At 55.2% G+C, this 25,793-nt stretch overlaps 8 protein-coding genes across 8 annotated transcripts; 3 read left to right on the top strand and 5 right to left on the bottom strand.

The window, feature by feature from the left end:
- Positions 1-889: 889 nt before the first annotated feature.
- Positions 890-3,103, bottom strand: VTJ04DRAFT_2461 (uncharacterized protein; the record flags this gene model as incomplete). The annotated part of the gene is made up of 1 exon (XM_069360253.1): positions 890-3,103. The coding sequence occupies one exon, from the start codon at positions 3,101-3,103 to the stop codon at positions 890-892; it is 2,214 nt and encodes a 737-aa protein (XP_069220982.1).
- A 5,568-nt stretch (positions 3,104-8,671) lies between these two features.
- VTJ04DRAFT_2460 (uncharacterized protein) lies at positions 8,672-10,960 on the top strand (the record flags this gene model as incomplete). Its single annotated transcript, XM_069360252.1, has 2 exons — positions 8,672-10,483; positions 10,517-10,960. The coding sequence occupies 2 exons, from the start codon at positions 8,672-8,674 to the stop codon at positions 10,958-10,960; spliced, it is 2,256 nt and encodes a 751-aa protein (XP_069220981.1).
- A 663-nt stretch (positions 10,961-11,623) lies between these two features.
- On the bottom strand, positions 11,624-12,848 carry VTJ04DRAFT_2459 (uncharacterized protein; the record flags this gene model as incomplete). The annotated part of the gene is made up of 2 exons (XM_069360250.1): positions 11,624-12,639; positions 12,737-12,848. The coding sequence occupies 2 exons, from the start codon at positions 12,846-12,848 to the stop codon at positions 11,624-11,626; spliced, it is 1,128 nt and encodes a 375-aa protein (XP_069220980.1).
- Positions 12,849-15,571: 2,723 nt separating this feature from the next.
- VTJ04DRAFT_2458 (uncharacterized protein) lies at positions 15,572-17,429 on the top strand (the record flags this gene model as incomplete). Its single annotated transcript, XM_069360249.1, has 3 exons — positions 15,572-16,868; positions 16,945-17,161; positions 17,231-17,429. 3 exons carry the CDS (start codon positions 15,572-15,574, stop codon positions 17,427-17,429), a joined length of 1,713 nt encoding a protein of 570 aa, XP_069220979.1.
- Positions 17,430-17,823: 394 nt separating this feature from the next.
- VTJ04DRAFT_2457 (uncharacterized protein) lies at positions 17,824-19,705 on the bottom strand (the record flags this gene model as incomplete). Its single annotated transcript, XM_069360248.1, has 5 exons — positions 17,824-17,969; positions 18,098-19,305; positions 19,362-19,371; positions 19,428-19,500; positions 19,562-19,705. 5 exons carry the CDS (start codon positions 19,703-19,705, stop codon positions 17,824-17,826), a joined length of 1,581 nt encoding a protein of 526 aa, XP_069220978.1.
- A 601-nt stretch (positions 19,706-20,306) lies between these two features.
- On the top strand, positions 20,307-21,725 carry VTJ04DRAFT_2456 (uncharacterized protein; the record flags this gene model as incomplete). Its single annotated transcript, XM_069360247.1, has 2 exons — positions 20,307-20,398; positions 20,495-21,725. The coding sequence occupies 2 exons, from the start codon at positions 20,307-20,309 to the stop codon at positions 21,723-21,725; spliced, it is 1,323 nt and encodes a 440-aa protein (XP_069220977.1).
- A 505-nt stretch (positions 21,726-22,230) lies between these two features.
- On the bottom strand, positions 22,231-23,856 carry VTJ04DRAFT_2455 (uncharacterized protein; the record flags this gene model as incomplete). Its single annotated transcript, XM_069360246.1, has 1 exon — positions 22,231-23,856. The coding sequence occupies one exon, from the start codon at positions 23,854-23,856 to the stop codon at positions 22,231-22,233; it is 1,626 nt and encodes a 541-aa protein (XP_069220976.1).
- Positions 23,857-24,599: 743 nt separating this feature from the next.
- On the bottom strand, positions 24,600-25,466 carry VTJ04DRAFT_2454 (uncharacterized protein; the record flags this gene model as incomplete). Its single annotated transcript, XM_069360245.1, has 3 exons — positions 24,600-24,711; positions 24,779-25,179; positions 25,236-25,466. 3 exons carry the CDS (start codon positions 25,464-25,466, stop codon positions 24,600-24,602), a joined length of 744 nt encoding a protein of 247 aa, XP_069220975.1.
- Between the last annotated feature and the right edge of the window lie 327 nt (positions 25,467-25,793).

Genomic DNA, 25,793 nt, shown 5'->3' with positions numbered 1-25,793 from the left:
CCGATGGTAAATGAAGCCCCGTAGTTCCCCTGAGTTGGGAGGTTCCGCGATGAAAACAATACTTGGTCAGCTAGGAAATCCTGGGCGGGAACCAAGATTTCCCAGCAAAGTTCGAACTGAAGTTGGATGCTGAGCTGTGTGCTGTGGTGTCGAGAGGTTGGCGGTTGGAACGAAGTCTACATACTTGTACGGTTGAAGTGGGCGGCCTTGGCGCACAAGTCGCGAAAAGATGCGCCATGGGTTGCAGGTGCAGGGGAGATCGACGCGTCGTTCTTTTGTGGGGCACTTTCACGTCAGCGGCAGGCGTAGGCTGCCGTCATAAGCAAGTGGGGCCTGGCATCTTCAATCATGAAACCTGCTGTGTAACTCACACATCAGCTCTCCTTCCAGGTTCAAATTCTCATCGTCCTTTGTGTTGCGTCTGTGATCAGAAGCGGTTAACTGGGTGAACTCTGGCGCTCAGCAAATGATATTGATCTGAACTGATCTGCTCTCTCGAAATCATGGCTTCTCTTCCAGTTGCAGTCCAAATCAACGGTGTCAGTGCAAGCCCACTTGTTGCCCTCTTTCTGTTGCGCTCTCAGTCCTTGATATCATGGCCGGTTGCAGTCCAAATGAAAGCCGTTCGTGCAAATTTGCGTCTCTCCATATCCCCGTCGTATCGTTGTGCGCTTAATCACCGGAAACCACGGCTGCTCTTCCGACTGTCGTCGAAATCAAGGGGTGATCAAGGGGTGTTTGTGCAAGGCCGTGTGGCTTGAGATCTCCGTCGTGCTTCCAGTCCTTGAAAAAAGCGAGCAAAGCAATGCTGAAGCAAAATGATCTCGGGTGTCGGTCATCTTGTTGCCTCACAGACTCATCTTGCCGCCTGTCCGGTAGCTGTCCGGGCTTACTCGGCCCAGTCGCTGTCGTCGTCGTCATCTTCCTCCTCGTCAACCTCGGAGACCCCGTCGTCCTCGTCGGCATCCGAAACCTCCTCTTTCGATGAATCTCTCTCCTCATCTTCCTTCTCCGAAGCATCGCGTTCCTCACCATCAGAATTGTCGGCACCGTCCATCTTGGAATCCTCCTGTTCCGTCTCCTTAACCTGCTTCCTCTTGGACGGCTTGGACGACTTGGCTTCGTCCTTGCTCCGGTCAAGCAGGTGTTCCAGAGGGCAGTCGGGTGCCTCGTTCCAGTCCTTGGTTCCTGGCTTGGTGACCTTCCTGCACTTGAAACATGTCTTGCCGTGACGAATGAACAGTTGGTGGAGGTTGTACTTCAATTGGTCCGGCACCATGACCTCTCCATGGCGGAAGCAATTGTCAGGGTCAGCATTCGCCGGCACCCAGCCCAGCCAGCGACAAAACTTATGGACGTGCGTGTCGACAGCGAAGCACGGCATCCTCAGGCAAAATAAGGCAACACAAGCTGCCGTCTTGATCCCGATGCCCGGATAGCTCACCATCTTGGCGATGGCTTCGTCCTTGCTCATGCTGCGGATATGGTCGAGGTTGGGAATGCCCGTTGGAGGTGGCAACGTCTTCCCCTCTGAAGCAGCAGCAGTGGCTGCGGCATTGTACTCCGCCATGTTCTCCTCGTAGACCATGTCGAGGATCTTCTTGATATTCTTGCTGCGCATCGGGCCATTCCCTGCGATCCTGATGACGTTGGTGAGTTCTTGATGGGAAGACAGCCGAATCTTGTCCCAGTTGATGCTACCGGCCCCAGTGCCATCCTTGCGAATGCCATAATGCTGGATGAGATTCTTGACTGCTGCATCAGCCCTGTCCATGAGGGTGTTGCCACTGATCAGAGTCCGCAACAGGGCATCTAGCACGCAAGGAACCTCTCCACAGCCGGCAATCTCAAGTGACGCAGGGGGAATAGTCTCCGGACGTGGCACCTCACCATGCATCTCCGTCAGGAGTCGGTGCACCTCCTCGCATTGCTCAGGGGTCGGGACACGCCGGTAAGGATACGGCGAGTATCCAGGTGTCAGACCATATGGGTTGTCCTTGCCCCTCTTGATCTTGATCCGATAGTCTGGGTTGAGGATCTGGCTGGCATCAACCGTGATCTTGTTGGAAGCCTCAAGCTTAGCCACGACATTATCAACAATTTTGACACCTCTGATAACCAGAAGCTTGGGCTTGTTCTCAATGTCGTTCTTGGAGTCCTCTTTCTTGATCTTGATTTTGGCCGACTCATTCGTGACCTTGAGTTGGGCAGACTTGTTGTCGGCAGCTGGGCCATCGTTGGACACCAAAACTTCTCGAGTTTCTGTCTCTTCGGTTTTCACAATGGTCTTTCGGCGCTTGAGCGGCTGGTTCTCGTCATCATCCTCTGAGCCGTCCAGGGATGAGTTCCTGTTGGGTACGCTGGATCTTGCCTCGGCTGGCTGGCCGGCATTCTGAGCACCTGGCTTCGTGACGTGTCCAATGATACGACTCTGTGTTGTTTGTCTTACAGCCTTCTTCACCGGTTTCTTGGGAGCCGGTGGGGGTGTCTTGTTTACAGGGGCTGTGTTTTGAGAAGGCGTTGTTGGCGGGGCCAGGCTGGAAGAGTCGGCCTCCTGCTGAGCCCCGTCATCTAGCTTGGAGGTAAGCTGGATGCCCATCCCATGGGGCATGGCCCAGCCGCCTTTGATTGGCACAGTCTGCTTCGGCTCCCGCTTGCGCTTCGTGCGAACAGTAGCAGTGCTTCCTGCTGCAGCTTGGACTTGAGTAGCTGGATCGTGTTGACGAGTCGCGTCGTCCTCTGGGGAAGTAGCGCTGCCGTCTCCAGTGGCATTGCTCTGAGGCGTAGTTTCTCCAGGGGCACTCCCGCCAAGAGCATGGTTCTCAGAGCCATCGTCTTCAGGGGCATGTTCGCGATGAGTGTTGTTCTCAGTTGGGCTTCCACGACAAGCATCATTACCAGGGGACGTAACAGAATCGCGAAGGGGCAGAACACTGTTGTCAAGGGAGGCAGCGCTAGGCGGGAGAGCAGTAACCTCCTTGACACCAGCATCAAGAGCCTTCTCGGTGGAAGCACTATTGGTCATGTCCGGCTGACCAGGAGTTGCTGTCTTGGGCTGGCTGTTTTTAGCCAGAAGCTTTTTGGCCGCTGAGCGAGTGAACATCTTGAAGTAGTTGGGAATCTTGGTCTTGCTTTGGGGTCTAATGAATCGGTCATATGTTAGTATGAGCTCGCGATTTCTCTTAGAGGAAGTCAGACGTCCATGAGCCCGAGCGAGCGACAAAGATGCCTTTCTGAATCACAATATATGGCACGCCAGAGACGCTCTTGAAAATGCCCTCCAGATGATCGTTGTCAGGGGTCTATCCGTGATGAGTGTCGTGTCCGGGGCGAGTCCGCGACAAGTGGTGAGTGTTGTTGTCAGGCCCTTCCGCGACGGCCAATTAATGATGTTGTCAAGGGGGTTCCGCGAACCCCATGGACGTTGAGAGGTGTTTCCGCGCCGCTGATGAGCGTTGCGATGAATTTCCGCGACCATCCAGGGGACCTCGTCGGCGTTTCTGGCATACCACATAACCCATCCACTGTGAAGATGTATTGGCTGTGGTGGATGAGACATAAAGAATGAGAGGAAGGAAAGATCACTTTATCCAAACGTTTCATCAAACCAAATAATTCTCACCTTCAATGAAACCAGAGAAAACGGATAAAAGTTCGATCTTGGAAGAAGTGAAGTTGGGGTCGAAGTCTGATGCAGCTCAAGAGCTGAAGTCTTGTAGAAGTGTGATAAAGGTGGCGGTCCGGTACGATGTGAATTGAGTAGAGAGCTGATTGATGGACGTGGATGGAGTGAAGTAAGAGTCGAGGTTCAAGTGATGAGCCGTCAGGAAAGTCGGAGTTCAGGGTTGGTGAAGGTAGAGTACGGGTAGCAGGACTCCAAGATTAATAAAGGTGGAGTAAGTCAAGCCGAACTCTGTGGTTGGTTGATGAAGGTGAAGTCGAAGTCGACAATTGATGGTCAAGGAAGTGAGGTTGGTGTTGAAGGTTGATAAAGTTCACATGAGATAAGTAAGGCCGAAGTCGGAGTTGGATGAAGGTGAAAGAAGTGAAGTCAGGATGGATGAAAGGTTGAAAGAGATGCAGGAAGTGAAGTTGTTAAGTCAAGATCAGTGAAGTCCAAGGATGTGCGGTCGGTATATAAGATTGATGAGGTCGGAGAAAGTTGAGGATTGATGGATGCAGGGAAGGTCAAGTCGTAGCTGAAGGTCGGTCAGAGAGTTTGTAAGGTCTAAGTGAAGATTGAGATGGACATGGAGGAAGTAGAGTTAAGTAGCGTGTTGAAGGTAGAGAAAGTTAAGTTCGTGTCGAGGTTTGAAGGTGCAAGACGTGCGGTTGGAGTGGAGCGTCGTCGGAATTTGAGGTTGCCTTAAGTGGGGGAAGTGTGAATTGGAAGTCCAAAGTTGGAAGAAAGAAAAAGTGGATGTGGAAGAAGAGGTAAGTAGGGGGCTGAAGGCAGAGACAGTGGAAGGTTAAAACGAGGGTTGAAGGTGGAGGAAGTGTAAGGTTAAAGAGATAGTTGAAGGTAGAGGAAGTTAAGTCGGTGTCAATGTTTGAAGGTGGAAGAAGTATGGTTGGAGTCGAAGTGGTTGCAGTGAAGCGAAATCGGAAGTTGAGTTTCTAAGGTGTGCGATATGTGAATTGGAAGTCCAAATTTGGAAACAAGAGCAAGTAGATGTGAACGAAGTAGAGTTGAATAGGGGGTTGGAGGTAGAGGAAGGGAAAGGTTAAAGGAAGAGGAAGTCGAGTCGATGACGAGGTTTTGAAGGTGGAAGAAGTATGATTGGAGTGAAGCGAGGTCGGAATGTGAGGTGGTCTAAGGCGGGGGATGCGTGAATTGGAAGTCCAGGTTTGGAAACAGAAAGAAATTGGATGTGGAAGAAGGAGAGTCAAGTAGAGGGTTGACGGCAGAGGAAGTAGAAGGTTAAAGGGAGAGGAGGTTGAGTCGGTGTCGAGGCGTGAAGGTGGAAAAGTACGGTTGGAGTGAAGAAAAGCCGGATTTTGAGGTTGTGTAAGGTGGTGGTTGTGTGAACTCAAAGTCCAGTAATGAAAACAGAAAGAAGGTGAATGTGGAGGAAGCAGAGTCAAGTAGGGGATTAAAGGTAGAGGTAGTTAGGTCGATGTCAAGGTTTGAAGGTGCAAAACGTACCTATGGTTGGAGGAAGTCAGAGGTTGAGGTTGCCTAACGTGGAGGAATGCGTGATTTGGAAGTTGGAAAGAAATAGAAAGTAAAGTTGAGGTTAAAGGTTAGAGGCGGAGGTAGGTAGGTCGAGTCAACGGTTGGGAGTCGAGGTTTTGAGATTGGAGTCCAAGACCGAGAGGTGGAGAAAGCCAGGTCGCGTCAAATGTTAGAGATGGAGATTGTGAAATCAGAGTTCAAGACTGGCAGTTGTTGGAAGGTAGGCTGAGTCAAAGGTCGGGAGTGGAGGAAGTGAAGTTGTTGAAGTCGCAGGTTGTTGGATGAAGAAGCGTGAAGTCGAGTCGTAGGTTGGGGGTAGAGGAGGTTGCTAGCGTCAAAGGTTGGTAGACATGTGGAGGAAATGAGAAATTAAGTCGCAGGTTGGAGGGTGAAGGGAGTTTTTCGAGGCAAAAACTTGTAGATGTGAAGGAAGTCGACTCAAGTCGAAGGTTAAGAAAGTTCACTTCCAGTAAGTGAAGCAGGGGTCCAAGTTGAGTAAGTGAAACCGGGGTGGAAGTTTGACGGAGAAGTATAGTGAAGTCGAGGTTTGAGGAGAGGTGCACAATTGAAGTGGAAGGTTGGTGAAGGTGGATGAAATAAGTGAGATCGAATCGGATGAGAGTAGTTGGTTGGCCAGGTTACTGCCCAATGTGTGTTCCTCGGCGTCGGAGTGGAAGTGTGACAAAGGTGGAGGAAGTGAATCTGGTCGTAAGAGATACCAGAAACGAGGTCTTGTTCCCCGGGGAATGTGAGGTTTGGTGCAAAATCCTGGGCCTCTGGTGGGTAGGTAAGCGTGTTCCCTTGTTGTTGTTAGGGCTTCAATTGTTCGCGATTCAAGACCAGCAGAAGAACAGAGTTGGGCTTGTCTTCTGGATTGCTCGATTTTGAGGCCGCTTCCAACTTCACACCGGTGACATATCTTGCGGAAGAGAGGAACCGCAACTCCTTCGTCCCGGGCAAATGGAAGGTTCTTGACGATTGGAACTCTTGACCTTTCTCAAAAGAATCGTTTCAACTTGTGAAGATGAGGCGTGACTTTGAGTCGCATTTGACGTGAACCGAACTGAGACGAGACGAGACGAGATGAGAAGATGCGAGCCAGACAAAGGCGTGGTGACATCGAGATTCCGGGCTCCAGGCACACAGAAGGATATAGTGAAATTCTCGTGGAAGGAGCGATGCGAAGTCTGAAAAAGTATACATCGGAGGGCTCACGAATGGAAAGAGCTTCCCGCCCAGGCTCCAGACTCGCACTTTCCGTTCAATTCTTCGATTGACGTACTTGTACAGCATGCAGACTTGCAGATGACAACCACCATGGATGGAGATGTTGACTTTTGATAATGCAGACTCACAGATCCCAGGGTTGACATAACAGACGACGGATACAACCTCTTTGGGGGATGAAGATGTTTTGCAGACTATGGACATAAAGTCGTGAGTCATGGATACTGACCATGGAAACTCGCAAACGATGCATTCAAACTTGCACAGGCTAGCCATAGACCGAGCACTACGAGCATGAACCATGGAATGGAGCATCTGTAGACATCATGTTCATGCATTGTCAAGAACCGAGCTCATGTTGTACAGAGGAAGAGTCTCGAGTTTTTTTTTGTTCACCTAGCTGGATACTTCTGGCTGGATACATAAACTCTGGAAAACATCTTGCAATGACTTATGATTCCGGCACCTAGATAGCCAGCAACTCTGATGGTTAGCAATGTCCAACTCAACAGTGAGACTCGGACTTAGCTGGACTATAGCGACAGGATCAGAGGTTGTGTTTTCTCCTCACTGACGAGCTCGGCAGTCAAGGTTTTGTCAAATTTGAAGTCATCATGCAAAATGATGGGCAAGCAGCTGGCAGCAGAAAAGGCACTTACCTATCGTCGTCATGGAATAAGTTGTCTGAGTTTTTCATGCAAACGAAATGGGGGAAGATCAACACCAATTGACCTTGGTTCGAGGTTGCAAAATTTATGCATCCTGGTGGAGACGGATTTGGCCGCATAACCCTAACCCTGGTTACTGCCTCAACCGCTCCCTTTGTTGACTTTGTGGGGATTTACCCCTGAATGAGATCTCGCTCTGAACATCACATAGGACAAAGAGACGGCACAAGTGAGTTGAGCTAAGTACTCTGCAAAAACACAATTCTAGATTCTAAGCAGGAAAATGCTGTGCCACCATTGTCTTTTGAAGGTGGCTTTTTGGGCCCTTGTTTTTCTAGCCTCATGTAAACTCATCAGCGTGAAACCGTGATGCTCGCTCTAGATTCCTCTCTCTGAGAAGATAACGTGGGAATGAAACTCAAACATCATGGATAGTGCTTTTGAGTTAAATACCCTTATAATTAAAACCGATCGTCGTTATATGTTCCTGCTTGTTATCTGGCTTTTTCCTGTTCATACAGCCCACAACTCGTCAACAGTCAACTTGGATGATGAGCCCAGCAGCCGTTGGTGGAATTCTAATGAGAAGGGAGATAATGTGACAAGAGTTAGTGAATTGGTCCAAGGGACTGCTCCAACTGCACCATACCAGGCGCACCTTTAGATTACGCTGTCACTAGGACTCTGAAACCATCGGCCCGTTAAACCACAGCGGTGACAATAGATGGTTGACATGCAACCTCGCCTTAAAACAACCAAAAAACGGCCATTTAGTTTAAAAGGCCAGATTTCCATTGTTGCTTTAGTTCTGACACTGAGTTGTGCTTGTGGGTCTTAAGTGCGCTTTCTTTCACTTGCTGGACTTGAGTTGTCTTGTTCCTTCAATCTAATTAGCGAATGTTCTGCAGACGCTCTGGGATCGTCTTTCACCAAAAAGGCTTTTGCATGTCTTTAAGACTTTTCTACCTTGTTTCAAAAGTTATATCTACATCTTGACATTGTCGGCATAGATTATTCGTCTGTTGAGTTTGTCTTTCTTCCCACCATTTCTTCTCACCTGTGTTTCCATCGTTCCCTAGTTCACATCCATATCCATACTTCCTCTGCCTTTCCACCCTTTACTCCCCCAATATTGAGTTCCGCAACTTCCAGGCTCCGCTTGCCTCTTTTCTATCTTTTCCCCCAACATGAATCTGCACGACTTGTTTTATCTGCGTCTCCGCCTTTCTTCCCCCAATATTGACTTCCGCGACCTCCAGGCTCCGCTTGTATCTCCTCTGCCTTTCCACCTTTCACTCCCCCAACATGGACCTCCGCGACGTCCAGGCCCCGCTGGTCTCTTTTCTACCTTTTCCTCCAACATGGATCTGCACCGCCTTTTTCCCTGCGTTTACACCTTTTTCTCTCCCAATCTCAATCCGATTCCGATACCTCTTCTTCCATCTCACATATCACCTCTTCTGTCTTACATTTTGCCTTGAGATTACTGGGCTTTGCCTATTCTCTCCTAGCTCTCTTACATCCATCTGTTCTGTCAACCTTCCACATTTCTTTTCTTTCGCCCGGTGGCTCGATCACCAGGCCTGACGACGTCGTCATGATGGGATCTAGGGAAAACCCCATCATCATCCCGGACTTTGACGACGAGGCGACTTATGTCATCCAGCAATGCGCTAGACGTCAAGAGCAGTACAACGACCAATGGCACCAAGTCGACCAGCAACTCGCGCAGCTGTATTCCCGAGTCGACGCCAACCGCCGACCCTCAGATGCGTCTTCGCTCCTGGAGGCAGAGCAAGAGTTGGTCGAGGAGATTCTGGAGGACCAAGTTCGCGAGGTCATCGACTTGACTGGCGACGATGACGACGAGATTTTGACAACTTACGAGAACGGCACTAAAATCGAATGGCAAATCACGGAATACAGACTTCCAAATGGCCTTGTCCTCCATCGCGGAGTCGACGTCGAACTGATGCGCGGTTATGGCGAATGGAACGTCCAGTATCTGCGAATTCTCTCCATCTTCCGCGAGCCCGGAAACCCAGAGGTCATGCTCCGTGGTCTAGGATTTACCAGAACCCGCGAGCTCTACGGAATGCTTCCGCCAAAACTGAACGAAGTCGCCCTGGTAGCGGAAATCCTGTCATCAAACAGACCTTGGCTAGACCAAGCAGTCTTCGTAGTTGCTGCAAGCGAAGTTCTCCGCCAGCGAGACATCCGAATCACCAACGCACCTTTCCCGGAGCACCGGTTCGACCGCCGTGATTATGTACGGCGCGGACAGATGTGGATTGAAGAGAACGGCCCTCTCGTTTGCCGCTTCAAATTCGAGACCTGGTATCACGGCTTGAGCCCAAGGCCCTATGAGAAGGGGTTCACTGCATTCAGCGAGGATGAAGCGGATCCCAAGTATCGCATTTCAGACCACGAGAACCGGTACCGCTGGCGCGGCGGCAAAATCCCCGGAGGTTCTTATAACCCTCATGGGCCGCAACACCCAATCTTCGACCTCGACACTGGGCTCTCCGATCTCGAGCAATACCCGAGGCTGTGGCCTGACCAGCGCTACTCAGCCGGCGATATCTTTGCTGGCGGTGGCGGCGCTTCGAGGGGCATCGAGAGGTCGGGCGCCCAGTTAATGTTTGCCGTCGACCACTGGAAGCCCGCCGTCAAGACTCTCAGAAAGAACTTCCCAAGCACCCGAGTGTATGACATGGATGTGACCGACTTCCTCGGAACGGATGAAGAAACCGCGCCCATCGATCTCCTCCACCTCTCTCCTCCCTGCCAGTTTTGGTCGCCGGCGCACACGATCGCAGGCAAGGATGATGAGCAGAACATGGCCATCCTCTTCTCCTGCACCCACCTGATCGAGAAGCTCAAACCTCGGGTCTTCACCGTCGAGCAGACGTTTGGCATCCTCGCGCCCCGCTTCGCGGAGTATTTCAACACCTTCCTCTGCGGCTTCACCAGACTCGGCTACTCAGTCCGCTGGCGCGTCATCCCCCTCGCCAACTTCGGCATCCCGCAGTTGCGCAAACGCCTCATCATAATCGGCGCAGCCCCCGGAGAAAAGCTCGCGCCGTTCCCGGCCACCACGCATAGTAAAGACGGCGCCGGCGGCCTGCTGCCGTGGGTGACGCCGGCGACCGCCCTGCGCGGCATCCCCGAGAACTACAACCACCCACTCCACGACGTGCACCGCGCCCGGTTCGACTACCCGCGCCCGTGCTGGGACCCGTCCAAGCTCGCGCGGACCATCACGTGCGCCGGCGGGCAGAACTACCACTGGAACGGCGAGCGCGATTTCACGCTGCTCGAGTACGCCGTGCTCCAGGGCTTTCCGACTTGGCATAGGTTTGAGGGAGGGACCGTCAAGAAGCAGATCGGCAACGCGTTCGCGCCGTCGGTGGTCAAGCTGCTGTACCGGCACCTGATCAACTAGCTGTTGAAGCAGGACGGGCTTGATCCGGCCGCGTGGCCGCAGCGGCGAGTGCAGTGGACGGTGCCCCGCGGTCCGGGGACTGCGAATGTGATCGAGCTGGATGATAGCGATGATGAGGATGGTGGCGGTGGCGGCAATGCGTTCGCAGAGCAAGACGACGAGCTCGTTTGCCTTGGCAGCCGCAGTAAATCCCAACCACTTCACGAGGTGGTGGAGAGGTTGAACCAGCACGCGGCGGCAGTCGATGAAGTGTCCCGAAATCTCCACCTTATTGACGACCTCTCGGATACTGAGACCATCCCGGGCGACGTCGACAACAGCCTGGATGATGATGATGATGATGATGATGATGATGATGATGATGATGATGATGATGATGATGATGATGATGATGATGATGATGGTGATGGTGATGTCATCGTGGTTGGGATGAGAAGTGGTTGACTTTGGTGGACCGGGTGAACGGGAACGGCGGCTTTTGCATTGCTGGGGCATGGACTTGGCGAAGAACGTCGTTCATGGTTCAGAAGTCGTGGCGATGAGACCGAAGGATATTGCTTTGGCATGGGGTCTGTTGGTGATGATGTATGAATGTCATTTTTGTATGGGGTGTGTAATCTAGAAGACCAGGGATGAGGACAATCAACATCGACAAATATGATGCCCAGAACCCAACAACTTGATCGTATTATTTCGCCTTTGGCTGGGATGCCGAACGTAAAGGCTCCCGTAAAACATCCAGAAACAGACTCAACGTACTCTTCGACCCGGCAACGGGTCATATAGGTTTACCCCACCAGTTCTATCAGCCATATCAGCTGTGTGTGGCGACACAACCGGGCAACCGTAGGTGGTGATCCAAGACCAGAATCCTTGCGGATACATTCGTACATAGACGACCACCTAACCGCAAGGCCTCTACTCCAAGACGCCAGAGCCAGCCCAAGTGATTCCCCCAAAACAAAACAAAACCAAACAGAAAACTCCCGGTCCTTGGCAACGGGCTTCTCGGTAACCCAAACTCCGACAATGCATACATACCTCGAAGAAATGGCACGATATTGGATAAATCAAGCACAAAAATCAACGCACACCAGGGACCGTAGGTTACTCCTCCTCGCTGACCGAACTGTCGCTCTCGTGGCCGTTCTGAGCCGTCTCGAACTCTCTTTCGAGCTCCGCCAACTCTCCCTCCAATTCGTCAACGTTTGCGTCAGCATCGGATTCGTCTTCGAAGGTGTACACCTCGGGCTCGACAGCAGGTGGGATCTCGGGCTTAGGGGGTAGGGCGGCGGGGGTGGGCGCCATGCCGGACGGTTCGTCGTCCTCTTCGTCTTCCTCGTAGTCGGCCTCCTCCTCGTATCCATCCTCTTCTGGCGGCATCTCGTACGTGGTGGTCAGACCGCGGGTGTCAAAGTCATCATCATCGTCGTCCCGTTCGTTGGCAAACTCGGAAAAGCGTCTCGTCATAACCGGGATGGTGGGCATGTATGAGCGGGTGGTTTGGAAGGCTGCAGGATTGCCTTCCGGATACTCAATTTCCAGGCCGCCATCGTCATCATCGTCTTCCTCTTCGGATTCCACGGGCGACAGGGCCCGGCGTTTAGGTTTCTTTTCTTGAGAGGACTGTGATGCTGGCGGCTCGGCAGCTGGCTTGGGCTCTGGTGGCGGGGCAGCGCTCAGGTCGGGGAGAGTCAACTCAATCGTCTTGGGTTGGTCGTCGGCGACGGATGGCGACGCATTGGCCTTTCCAGGCCTCGCTTTTGAGGCGGCGGTCTTGCTGGCGGCGGCCTTTTGGGCGGCCTTGCCCTTGGGTGCCCTGGATACTGGGGTCTTGACTTCCAGGTGGGGGAACTTATTGCGGAGACTCTCGGCGTTGGTGTCCGTGGGGGTTCGCGTGATGTTCATGTGGAATGTCGAGTCCACGCGGTGGAGCACGAGCGCCTTGCGCACGGGGTCGTAGATGAGGACATAGTTGCCATCGTCGGTGGTTCGGACACCATTGTACTGATACTTGTCGCCTTGGTCCTCAAACCCCAGATTGTACGTATCATCCTTGGCGGACTTCTTTAGCCGTGCTGTGACCGGAGCGGTCTCGGAGGAGAGTGTCGGGCGATGGTTGTCTGTGATGATGAGTCAAGTTGTCAGCGGGATCCATGGGCCGCCGTTTGGTGGTGATGCGAGTTGCCACGGGCTCCGGCGGCGGAAGCGGGAACCTACATCGAATGCCTGTGTACGTCTCCTTGGACGGCTTGCCGAGCAGTGCGTCACTGAGAATGACCGGAAGTTTACCGGGCTTTGTTGGATCCAAAAGTCCCGAAGTAGCAGCCATTGTGACGAGCGATCATGTGGTGGTTGGTGTCGAACAGCGGGGGTCTGGAGGCGAGGCCGACGGAGCGATCATGGAGTGTCCGGGAGGAGGAATGGAGCGAGGAGTGCGGAAGAGTGGAATGGATGTGTGTTGTTGAAGGATGTCAGTGCCAGGCAAATGCGTGGGCGTGGCGGAACCGAGTAACGTTAACGAGCGACGGGGCGGGAAGACTGGGGATCTGGCGGGTCGGAGCGCAGTGCGAAAGACTGCTTGCTCCACCTGGACAGGCTGGCCACCAACGGGACGACACACTGAGGCTTACGTAAGGCACCCTCTTGGTGTATTCCTTGCTGCTAGGCCAGGGCCATTGGACCTTTCCCCAGATCTCATCCTTGGCAGCCATGTGCCTTTTGCCACAGAGAAACCAGGGAACGGAGACTTAAGCTTTCCTTTCTGTTCTCACTGGGATTTCGGGTCATTAATTCATTTATCGATGCAGTCATAAGCTCGCGGAGTGCTTGAGAGACATGGTACATGGGAAGGAAGTTGGCTGTCGGACACTGGCTGACTTTGGGTGTTCTGGTATCTGAGAGCTCCCCGATCAGTCTTGGTTACATCGTCGTGAGGCCCTCACCGCTTTTGAATGAATAATGGGGCCAGGTATAGAGGGGTTTCATGGGAAAGCTCCTGTGTGGTCCAGAGGTCAACCGAAGGGGAGAGTTTGCCATTAACTTGGTTTCCTAGAAACGCCCTCTTTTGGATGCGACTGTAATCGCGGCGCTTGTACTGTAGTAATAGCACATCCATCATACCTGACCCCGCCATCCTTACCCCACAGTCTTGATGGAAATGAAGCACTCCAGTACTTTGTAATGCGAGCCTTGGTCAACTGGCTCCCTCACATAGAGAAGTTCCCTGGACGAATCCAACCTCCAATGATACGGCTCACAACCCCTTTCCAATTCCGAAGACGCCCGTGCCATGACTGAGGTCGCCAGAGACTTGACCCATCCATGGATTCGCCAGCAGATGGCCAACATAGAGACACCTTATGGTTCAAATGCACACGGTACATATATTCCGTACGGATAAGCGCGCGGATCCCGGAGCTTCCTCCGGTCGGGTGCCACCCCGGCCGACGTTGTCGCTGGCCCGCCGGCCACATCCCCAAGGTCAGTTATGTCTTGCCAACCCTCGCTATTCAAGTAATCGGGTGTGGGGTCCCTGGCGGTCATGAACATCTTGGCTTTCATGCTTACGACTAGAGAACGACGTCTCGACCCGAGGATCTTCCCATCCATTGGTAAAGCAGGCTTGTCGAGAATATGTTCTAGTTGCAGAAAGGGAGGGACTACGAGACCGAAAAGTTCACTAAACTTGACAGCTCTGCCGAGGTTTTCCTGGTCCCGTCATCGGCAAGGGCCGGACGGGCCGTTTCCGCAATAGCCGCATGGTTATCTGCTCAGTCGATGTTCCAGAAGTTGACAGTCGGGCTTGTGTTCCCGGAGTGTTTTCACGTGCTATCGGACCGACGGGATGCCCAGCAGTATACGATCAAAGTTCCTAGCCACATATGGACCTTGTACGGTGATCTTTATGTATGTTGTAGCCGCGGGCCAGCGGTCGCTGCTACCTTTCCTTGCACCCCAGCACCAACGACGGAATTAATTCCTTCAGTGCTACGTAGCGCGGGATTCGGGGCGAATAGGCTCCAAACAGGAACCGCATGTACCGTTGAGCATCAGGCGAATAGCGGTGATGGATGCATGTTAGCTGCTTGCAGGGCGGGGGCTATCACCCACAGAGCCATGAGAAAAAAATATTCTAGGGAAATATACGTCGCTTCGAGTACGAGTACGTAGTCTTGGTAGTCTTAACATGCTCTCAAGGTAGGTCTTCACGGGGTGACGAGGTATGTCCTTCGTCACACTGTGCTCGCCATGGCAAGTTATCGGGATAGAAGTCCGAACCAGAGTAAGACAGGACGGATTAGACGGATTCATGACTCGTGCTGACATGGCCTTGCTCTTTATCGTTGCTGTACGTCATGTGAATGTCATGAGAAGCAACGGATCACTAATCCCCATCCTGAAGAGCCTCAAGGTGAAGGGGTGCACACTTCAAATTACACAACCAGCCAACACAGCATAGTATAGCACAGCATCCTAAAAGTCGAAGCCCTGCCAGATGACCCCATCACCCGTTTTCCCCGCTCCATGATGTAAGAGTCAATGATCACCTCCGCTTCCTGCACGGTTCTCGACGCATGATACGCTCCAGGTCGTGTAGACGCTCGATGAAGAGGGGAACCATGTCCTAGACGCTGGAATATGTGTTCCTCGGTTCAGTAAGGTAGCAGTAGGAGTCCCGCCTGAACTCACGGATCCATTGTGTCGGGTTCTGTTCTAACCTGATTCACAGATCAAGCCAGGGTTTAAGTTTTTGTCGCCTGTCTGAAGAGGAGGTTTTATATACCTGAGCCTGTCCCTTGACCATTGCTCCATTGGAGCCACCATCAGATGCAGAACTCGAGCTTTGGCAGCGAAGAGATGCCACGTTTTGGCGCCCCTCTTGCTGGCAAACTCGTGTCTTTGGAAACGACCATATTACGCTTGGTCAACCCAAATCCCAAACCTTATTAACTCGGTGCTTCGCTTTGCACTTTCCATTCCGTGGAGTCAAGACCAGCCTATCCGGTATCGAGCAACACCATTTTCGCGGCTCAGCCAAACTCTCGACTCACCATGAGTCTCATCACTCTATCTTCGGCAGTCCTCAGCATATCGCTGTCGACCTGGGCCGTGCTCCACATCTACACCCGCCTTTTCGCCAACAACACCACCCCTCCATCTCTCTCCTCCTACCTCCTCTTCGCCGCCCTCGCCGGCCTCCTCACCAAGCTATGCCTTTCCCAAGTGAACCGCTACCTCTTCCTGCGACGAGCCAAACAGCTCGGCTGCGGCACCGCACCGCTCTACCCCCATAAAGACCCCATCCTCGGCCTCGACACCTTCAAGGAAGCCCTCCGCGCCCTGGAGAGCCACCAGCTCCTCGAGCTCTATCGCAAGCGCTTCCAAAAATGCGGCAGCACCCACTACAACCTCGTCCTCGGCAGCTGGACGCTGATGACCGAGGACGCGGAAAACATCAAAACCATCCTCGGCAAGTGCATGGACGACTGGCCCATCGACGGGCCGCGCCTGTTCGCCGCGCTCCCCGTGCTCGGGCCCAACAGCATCTTCACCAGCAACGGCAAGACGTGGCACGCTGCGCGGGCCATGCTGCGCCCGTCGTTTTCGCGCAATACTCACGAGGCGGCGTCGGCGGAGCTCGAGTGCTTCCGCAAGCACGTGGCGAGGATGATCTCGGCCGTCCCCGCGGACGGGACCACGGCGTTTGACATGCAGGATCTGCTTCTTGATATGACGATGGACTCGTCCACGGACTTTTTGCTGGGCCGGTCGACCAATATGCTCGGCGGCCGGCAGCAGCGGGAAAAGGGATCGGAGGAAGACATGGCATCTCCGGCCGCGCGCCGGTTTGTCGAGGACTTTGAGTACGCCAGCCGCGAGAGCGCGCGCATGGCGCGGCTTGGGCCCATCCTCCTCAGTCTTCCGCAACCCCGGCTGACAAAGGCCGTACAGAGGCTGCGCGAGTACGTCCGCGGCTATGTCGCGCAGGCGAGGGAGGAGGTGTCTCTGGGTGTGATCGAGGAGGAGGAAGAGGAACTCGGTTTGTCGACGACGGATGGCGGCGATGAGGGCAGTCCCCGCCGCAGCACGAGGAAGAAGCGGGGGGTTCTTCTCGACGAGCTGCTCCGCGACCACGCGCCGGATGATTACGTCACGGATCAGATCATGTCCATCCTCATCGCCGGGCGGGACACGACGGCAACGGCGTTGACGGCGGTGTTTTACTTCCTTGCGAGGGCGCCCGAGGTGGTGGACAAGCTGCGGGCCGAGATTCTCGCCGTGGAAGAGGACGAGCCGACGAGGGAGCAGCTCAAGCAGATGAAGTATCTTAACAATGTCATTCGAGAGGGTACGTAACTCATTCCCTTACCCGGCCACCTCAAAGCAAAGCTGTGCGCTAGGTAGCTAACCTATCCCCCTACCAGCCCTTCGCCTCTTCCCGCCCGTCGCCGTCAACTCGCGCACCAGCAACCGCGATACCGTCCTCCCGCGAGGCGGCGGGCCTGATGGACAACAGCCGATCCTGGTGCCCAAGGGCATGCCGGTGCGGTGGTCCACACATGCTCTCCACCGCAACAAAGCCATCTACGGGCCAGACGCGGAGGAGTTCCGCCCCGAGCGGTGGGAGGATCTCCGGGTCGGGTAGGGATGCCTCTTTCTTAATTTGGTCTCCATGAATGATGGGTGTGTCAGTGCTGACTTTTGCACCAGGTGGGAGTATATTCCCTTCAGCGGCGGGCCGCGAATCTGCCTCGGTCAGCAGTTCGCGCTGATCCAGATGGCGTACACCGTCTTCAGGTTTTTCCGCGAGTTTCGCGGGATCGAGGCGAGGGACTCGGGCCCGATGCTGGTGTCGACCAATCTCACGGCGTCTTTTGCACACGGGTGCTGGGTGAGCGTGAGGCGTTAAGTAAGGGCCAGGTGGGGTCGGAAAAGCAGTCGAGCGATGATTTGCGTACTGCTTTGCTGATGGAGGTCTGGTGTTCACGACTTTGATGCATGAAGTTTGGCCTATGATATGAGGGGTAGTGTTCGGTTCACTGTGATATTAAGTAGGGATAGCATTGAGTACAAACAGCGTACAGAAACCCCTTCCATCCTCATCCCCATCCATATCTGAAGGATACAACCCGAAGTACACACCAACACGACCAAGCCAATAGAGACCCCAACGAAAATCATTTCCAACCCCCTGCCGAGAATACCCCAGAAAGCGAAAAGAGAGGAAATGTCCAATGTACAACTTTCCAATCGCTCCTCATACAGAACATCTCCACGAGCGCCTTGCCGCTTCCATCGCCACATCATTGGCGATTCGGCTTGGGCAGATACCGACTCCGAAAAGCCTGACCGATTGTACCACCGATAACGCTCATGCGGCTGCCGATGGTACCGTCCTGCATGCGACTGGCCAGGGCCTCTTCAAGCGCTGACTGTGTGACGGAGGCGTCTGCAGTGTTCTGATTAGCTTTTGTCTGGGTGTAGGGCAAGTCGGGCACATGAATGTGGTCGTTAAGGGGGAAGATGTGAAAGCATGGGGAAAACGGCCAAGAACCAGAAAATGGAGGAAATACTCACCATCCAAATCGCTAAAACTGCTCCCCATACTCGGCGTGCCATCACTCTCCTCCTTCAACATGCTCCGATGCCGACTCCCCCGTCCAGCCAGCTCAGCCATCCGTCTCGGCGACAGTGGTCCACCCACGCCCTGTCCCGCAGCGGCAGCAGCGGCAGCGGTGTTGGCAGAAAGGGGAGTTCTCCTGCTGTTATCACCTCCCGGATTCCCACCAGCACCGCCAACGGCCGTCATCACCGGACGCCGAACCACGGCAGTCGACCCGATCGAGGAGTCCGAGGTCTGTGACTGCGACTGTACGCCGTCAATCGTGGGTAGGGCTGATGCGCCTGCCCCAGCTGCTGCTGCTGATGTCATCCCCACAGGCCGTCGTCCAATCCCAGGACCGCCGGAGAACCCGCCGCGCAGGGTTTCGCCGAGATCCTGGCCGCTGCCTTCGCTGCTGGTGGTGCTCACAGAGGGCATGACATGGTGGGCAATTGCCGGATTTCCGGAGCGCGCAAACGGCAGGAAGGCAGGCTCGTCGTCGTCATCGGCGTCGTCTGGATCGCCGACGCCGTAGGGACCTGCTCCGCCGCGGGTGTCCTTGCTGGGTTGGAAGCGCGGTGGGCGACGGATGATGCGGCTCTGGACGGGGCTGTCCGAGGAGGAGGACGAGCTGGTGGCCGTGGATGCAGCTGGGCTGGGAGGTGCGATTTCGGTCTCGTCGCCTTCTTGCTGGGGCCCGGTTGGCGTTGGCGGATGTTGTTGTTGCTGCAATGACGTAGCGAGACGCGGGAACCGGCGGCTTGGGAGGTTGCTGAGTCGTACGGCCGTGCCTGGCCTGCTGCCGGGCTGACCTGGAACTGGTGTGGCAGTCGAAGAGGTCCGCGAGCTTCCAGGCCGAGATACCAGAGCCCCCTTTAACGTGATACCCAGGCCGCCGGCAGCCCTAGGCTCTTCCTCAATCCCCGTAGTCGGAGAAGCCATATCCCTCCGGACTGACAGCGCTGATGGAGCGCGGCCGGCCCCTGATGGCATCCGTCTCATGGGCTCCGTTGCGCCAGGGAATGGTGAGCCTGGCTCGGCGCCAGGCACGGGTGACGGGGCCGCGGAGCCATAAGCAGCAGCCACCCTCTGCATATGGGCCCTTAACTGACTAGTATGATGCTCCGTGAGGTAGTTGGCCATCTGAAGGAGGAAGTCAACTGACACATCAAACTCGCTGGCCCTTATACAGTGTCAGTAGGGTGGTATCCACTGTGTAGAGGTGACGAGGCAGCTTACAATCGAGCCCCTAAATACCTGTTAGCATCCAACATACAGCGAAATGTGAATCAAAAGGGGCCATACAGTCAACGGTTTCTATCGAGGATTTTGATAAGACACTCCAGAGAGCGTCAGACTTCTTTTCATTCCAGTTCACCTTTGACCATGAGGTTAGGTTTGGTTGACAGGAGGATGGGCGGGTACAGTGCGTGACATACTGTTCCAGGCTCGACGAACCCGGGTGGGCGGTTGAAGGGCAGGCGGATGTAGACATGATATCGGGGCTCTTTGGGGTTGTCGTCGGGAGGCTCGGGCTTCTTGCGCCGATCTGAAAGACTATCCGCCCTCAGTCTGTGATCCATGGTCTGATGATACTGAGGATGGATGGTGATGTCGAAACGGTGGATGGAGAAAGACGGTCATGGACAGCCTGCCTACGAGTACCTTCGGTGATGGTGAAAGGAGGGTTGATGGTGAGCAGTCCAGGCTGCCAGGTGACGGTCAGGGTTGGCTGTTTGGTTGGTGGATGCGTTTGTCTGGACGCTGTTTCCAGGCATGTCCCACACCCAACCCTGGAGATCTCGAACCCTGGGGTTGCAGCCAGCCCCACTTTGACGTATCCTTGCCCGGCCGTTCAAGGACCCACTCTGTCCATTTCCTTGCCCAGGAAAGCTGCTGGCCTTTCTTTCAGTTCCTTGTTGCTGGGGCAAGGGGCAATGGACCTCGTGCTTCGTCGCGCAGCTGCAGCCAAAATTTCGCGTTCTGGAGCCCAGCGCATCATCCTATCAGTAACTAACCCTCGACACGCTCAATCCCGGAAGCCAACCCGATTCCATCATCCCAGCCTGGCTCCTGCATTGTCCGGTAATTTTGACCGCCGGAAAGAGGAGAAGGGACTTGCACATCTCTTGTTTCTAAAGCCACACCCCCTTTACATATCTCTCTCGCGACCGCCGCCCAAGAATGGCGCCGCTCATCTTGCACAACGTGCCTGACGAAGAACTTTACGTCGGCGACGACGGAGTCCAGCGACCCTACGCCATGGTTTTCCCACAGTACGTCCTCCCCACTGCCTTCGAGCTCGCCTTGGCCTCGTTTCACATTTCTCATGCATCGCGAATATTGTGCTGACTTTGGGACTACGCCAACAGACAAGACGGGCTCCGGTCGAGGAAGATGGTGCACGAGACGGGTTCCTTCGGCAAGTCCACGCGCCGGACGAAGGCGAGGACAGCAACACCAGCAAAGCGCGAAGATCCCACCCTCGCTGCCGCCGATAAGGTGTTCAGCAGCTGGCTCGCGAGCCAGGCTCAAACTGCCCCTTCAACCAACACACCTCCCACTCCTCAGCGCCGGACAGGTCTCCTCCCATCTTCGGCATCAGCTCCGGCCCTGGGCTCGCAGCAAGAAGAAACCAGCGGCCAGTCAGATCAGACACGATTTCAGAAACAACAACAGCCTACCGAGGTGATCCTGCGCGGCTATCGCTCAGTCGATCAACAGTACGCCGCCATCAACCACTACGAGCAGATCGCCGGCCGCATCTGCGAAGACTACCCTCGCGAGCCGCCTATCGAGAGCCGGCGGTACCGGTCCGAGCTGCGCGACCCGGCCTTCACCCGGCGACGCGCTCTCACTCCCGAAGAGCGTGTCAAGGTGAACCGTGCTCACAGCGGCGAGCACTGGGTCAAGGTGACTTTCGAGTCCGCCGACGCCGCCGATGCCGCCATCTACGCCTCCCCTCAACAAATCCTCGGCCATCTCGTCTACGCCGAGCCCTATCACGGTGTTCCTCCCACGCGCGACGAGCCCATTCCCGATCCATCTATCGCCGCTACCACCACCGGGAAGCAACCCCAATGGCGCCGACCCTTGAGGCACTCTAGGACAGACTCGTGGCTGGCGCAGCAGCAAAACGGTTTCGACGACTTCTCGCCTCCGCACTCCCAAATTTCTTCTCTCACAGCCGACACCACGACTGTCGGCTCCACCGGCGTCGACTCATCGAGCACCGTCACGGGCCGCGCCGCGCCGTTCTCATCATTCGCGGACAATACAACCCAAGAACAGCAACAGGAGGAGGCCTCCAAGCAGCCCCCCAACGACGAGTTCTGCCGCGCCATCCCGACCGTTCGCAAGGCTAAGCTCCTGCCGGTCGAGCAGGCGCTGCTGCCGGCGCCGTCGCTCACTCAGCGCATTGCCAACCATATCCCTTTCCTGCGGTGGTTCAACGGCGCCATGATCGGCAGCGAGGTGCCCCGCACAGACTCCGGCGAGTTTGACTGGGCCCGCGCCAGTTTGTATTGGAAGCTCATGTGGTGGCTGGATTTCTTGCTGGGGCTGTTTGGGGGGGAGATTAGGGATGTTGAGAAGGAGGATTGAGTTTTCTACAAATTACCCTAGGGTGTTTGGGGTGGGTGATGGGAGATGATAGATGGGGAGAAGAGAGTTGTTTCAGGGTAATGTTACTATGATTAGTACTACTATGGCGGTGTATTCTGTGTTGGACATGGGATGATTGGCAATCGGCTTTGTGTAGCGAGGGATATGGCATACGGCGTTAATCAAGGATTTGAACTGTCGGGGTACTTTTCTGTATTCATTTGGTTCTCGTGGCACTGACTCGATGTTTGAGATTAGACATACGCCCACAGTTTTGATCTCATCCATCAGGACAACGCTTCGGATCACCAAGAGAGGTGTCCTCCACATGGGTCTAGATGTTGTACAATTTAATCCATCGAAGTTGGCAGGTAATGTGGAGAGAAAGGGGTATCTGGCCGTTCCATTCCAAATGCAAATCCAACCTTTCGCCTTTTCCTAGGTATAGACGAGTGCACATTCACAACATCCATTCTATCCCATATTCCCTCATTGATCCCACTTCTCACGTCCCCCCATCCGAAGCCCTCCCCCAAGAATCCGCCTCTTGTGGCGGGGCATCCCCTAGCCCGGCGTGAATCGTCTCCTTGTCCGAATCATCATCATCATCATCCTCCTCCGACCTTAACCCCCGCCGCAATCCCTCATTGCGCCAGGGGTGGTGCTCGTCGTCGTCATCATCATCCTCCGCCGCTTCATGACCTCTCCCGGTACTAGAGGACGTCCCCGGCCGGCTCACACCACGGCCGGCCGCCGCGTCCTCCAACCCGCCGAGCAAATCCTCCGGGTTCAGCCTTATCGGTAACGGCTGCGGCGAGAAGGGCCTAACGTTCCTCAGCCGGCTGCCGCTGCTGTTGCTGCGGTTGTGGCCGCCGCCGCCTGATGTGTCGAAAGAGAAGACGCTCTCCTCATCCCGGTCGCGGGATTCCCTGACAGTTGCTATATCTGTCGCCGTTGATCCAGCGAGGGTGGAGGAGGAGGTGGCTACGGCGCTGTCGATGCTCTGATAGCGATGGTCCGTATCCTCGTCTCCCGACAGGCTGTCGGAGCGGGTCAAACCCCTGTGAGGAGAGTCCGGTCCGGACGGTGACGCGTCTGCTAGTATGCTTTTCGGTGGTAAGATGCTGAATAACCTCGGCCCTTCGCCTCCCGTTGAACTGCCGCCGGTGGTGTCACCACCCGTACCAGTCCCGCCGCCACCACCACCGCCACCACCTACAAACCCATGGCCCCCTTTCCCACTTGCCGCGACACCGAGGATCGAATCTGCCTCGTCGTCCGGCGCAAACACATCCACGCCCTTCTCCAGGACATCATCCAGCCCGCCACCCGTCCACCCCTTCCTGGCCAAGCTCTCAAAAATATCCACCTCTGCGCGGGCGAGGCTACAGCTCGCCTCGACGATCCTGGCGCTGGTCTCCTGGCTCTCCCGCAGCAACGTCCTCGCATGCTCGGCATGCCGCACGGTCAGCCCGTCCAGCTTGGCCGTCAGCTCGACCAAGTGGTTGCGGAACCGGGCCACATCGCGCCTGCGCTGGCGATGGAGCTTCAACCCTTCCTTCTCCAGCCGGCGGATCTCCTTGCTCTGCTCCGCCACCGCGCGCGCGTACTCGCTTTCCTCGTCCTCCACGGCCGCCCGCCACTTGTCCAGCTCGTGCAGCAGCGGCACCTCGAACGCGCGGTACACGGTCTCGGATAGGATGTGCTGGTGGTTGGCCACCAGGTGCTGCAAGCCCGCAACCGTCAACAAGGTATCAGCTGTACAGTTGGGCTGGTGGGCCGTGAAGCTGTTGCTCAGCGGTGCGCCAGCGGGCGGGACGATGGAGTCGGCTCGGGCTTCTTTCAGGCGCGCGCAGGCCTCGAGGGCGGCGCCGAAGGAGGATGCGGCGGTGGCGAGCGAGGAGAGGGCAAGGCGGTAGACTTTGGCACTGGCGAGGAGGTCGGAGTAGGCGGCTTGGGAGTTTTCGAGGTCGGCTTTGGTGAGGACGGCGTGCCGCGGCCGCGGTGGGGGTGGGAGGGGGAGATTGTATTGGGAGAGTTGGGGAGCAGTGGACGCGTAGGAGTAGGTTGGGCTGCCGGGGAGAGGGGGGAGGTCGGAGGCGGAAGTTGGTGGAGGGGAGTTGGCTGCCATGGTTGGAGAGGGAGTACCTAGGTAAGGTAGTTGGGATGTTGGGCAACAGGCGGATGGAAGGTTGATGGGAGGGAGGTTGAGGAGCCAAGATATGGAGGAGAGATACCCAAACGGTTGTGGATTTTAGATGGCTCTGGGGATAGGGAAGGATGGATAATACGGAGTAGACCCCCACAGGTTCAGTCCTGGTCAAAAGAAGACAAAGATTGGATGAAGCATCTGGTTAGCTCTCGAGGTCGAGAGAGTGAGGCTGAAACATGGTGTATTCCAGGGCCCAAAAGTTCAGGTTTGTGTTCCCGAATGATGGTCGACGTCAGAAACAGGGCGAGCGAAGTACGCAGACGCCAACGGCCCCAACGCCGTCCATGTGATGCAACTCAGGTTGCCGACGCGACAGCGGGACGAAAGCTAACGGTGGAGCCTTGCAGCGGGAGAGATAACGCAAGATAGTGTGCGCCACACGGACCACATCCGGTGGGCCAAACAACTGCTGGAGAATGCAAGAGCAACACCAACCCAAGCAAAGTGAGTTGGAAAAAGTGGACTGGCAAAAAAACCTGGAAGGGTACTAAGCAGAGATTATTGACCCTTCTAGAGAACCACAACTCATCTACTCCATCATGTAAAAATCAAATGGATATCCTCGTGGTCTATCAACGCCTATCGCTTGCTCGGCGCCAACACCAACATCCATCCCGCCCATCCCATCTCCGAAGATAAAACAACCGAAAAAGACAGAGACCTCAAAGCTCGGGCTTGGCATCACTGCCAGCGTTTCCCAACGGCGGCAACTGCTCGTTGAGGAAGGCCTCAACATCGTCCAACTCCTCCAGACAAGCCGAGTGGGCCATATCCCTGATCCCCAATTGTCAGCTCTACCATGCAGTCACAAATAAGTCACCAGGGTATTCGGAGTACTCACTCGTAGATGTTCAACTTCACATTATACCCCATATCCTTCAGCATCTGGTACGACTTCTTGCCCATCTCTGTATGCACCACACGGTCCATGTCGCCATGGGCCATAAAGATGGGCGTGTCCTTGTTGACGTTGCCCGCCTCGGCCACAATGTCGGGAAACTTGAGGCTCAGCGCGAGGTAGGACGAGAGCGCGACGATGCCGGCTAGCTTCACCTTTGCGGTGAGGCCGGCGAACAAGCTCATGGCGCCGCCCTGCGAGAAGCCGCCGATGACGATGCGGTTGGAGGGGATGCCGGCCTCGATCTCCTTCTGGATCAGGTCGTGGAAGTAGGCCTGGCTGAGGCGAATGCCCGGTTCGTCCTCGTGCCGGCGGAGAGTTTCGGGGTTGCCGTCAAGGGTGTGCTTTGGGTGAGGTTAGTCTTTGGTTGGCGGGTTCAGTCATGGAAGCGTTGACTGACAATGTCGTACCAGCCTGGCATGCGAAAGCCGCCGTTGCAGGTGATGGGGATGATGGGGGCGTGGGGCAAGATGAACTTGACCTCGTCGAGACGCTGTCTCCTACGCCAGTTCTCGACGGCCGAGGACCAGCCGTGGCCCGTGTCGCCCAGGCCGTGGATGAAGATTACGGTGGCCGTGTGCCTGGCCGTTGCGGGGAACACCAGCGGGGGTTGCCGGAGGATAGTGGCCATCTTTGCTCACTCGTAAAATTGGTATAAGTAACTCGGAATGGTAGATGTTGTAAGTGAAAGGTTGAAGATGGACCGAATCTCAGGGGTGTGGGCCTGGAAACAGTTCAGCGGTGTTCAGGGTCTTGGGCGGGCTGATCCGGGTACAGGGTTTAGTTGAATCGGTGCCTGAGTTCCGTTCCAGGATGGCGGGGTTCACCCGGCCCGTCCATCGGCTTCCATCCGGGCTTCGGTCCGGCAGATCAAAGCGGGGCAGCACGGAGGGGCAACGGGAGGACCCTTCGGATAAGGACTCTAGGTCATCTTGGATGAATAATCATAATAACTGAC

The sequence above is a fragment of the Mycothermus thermophilus genome, assembly GCF_041956435.1.
Source record: "Mycothermus thermophilus strain CBS 625.91 unplaced genomic scaffold VTJ04scaffold_2, whole genome shotgun sequence".
Taxonomy (NCBI): Eukaryota; Fungi; Ascomycota; class Sordariomycetes; order Sordariales; family Chaetomiaceae; genus Mycothermus; species Mycothermus thermophilus.
This window is presented reverse-complemented; position numbering and strand designations above follow the sequence as displayed.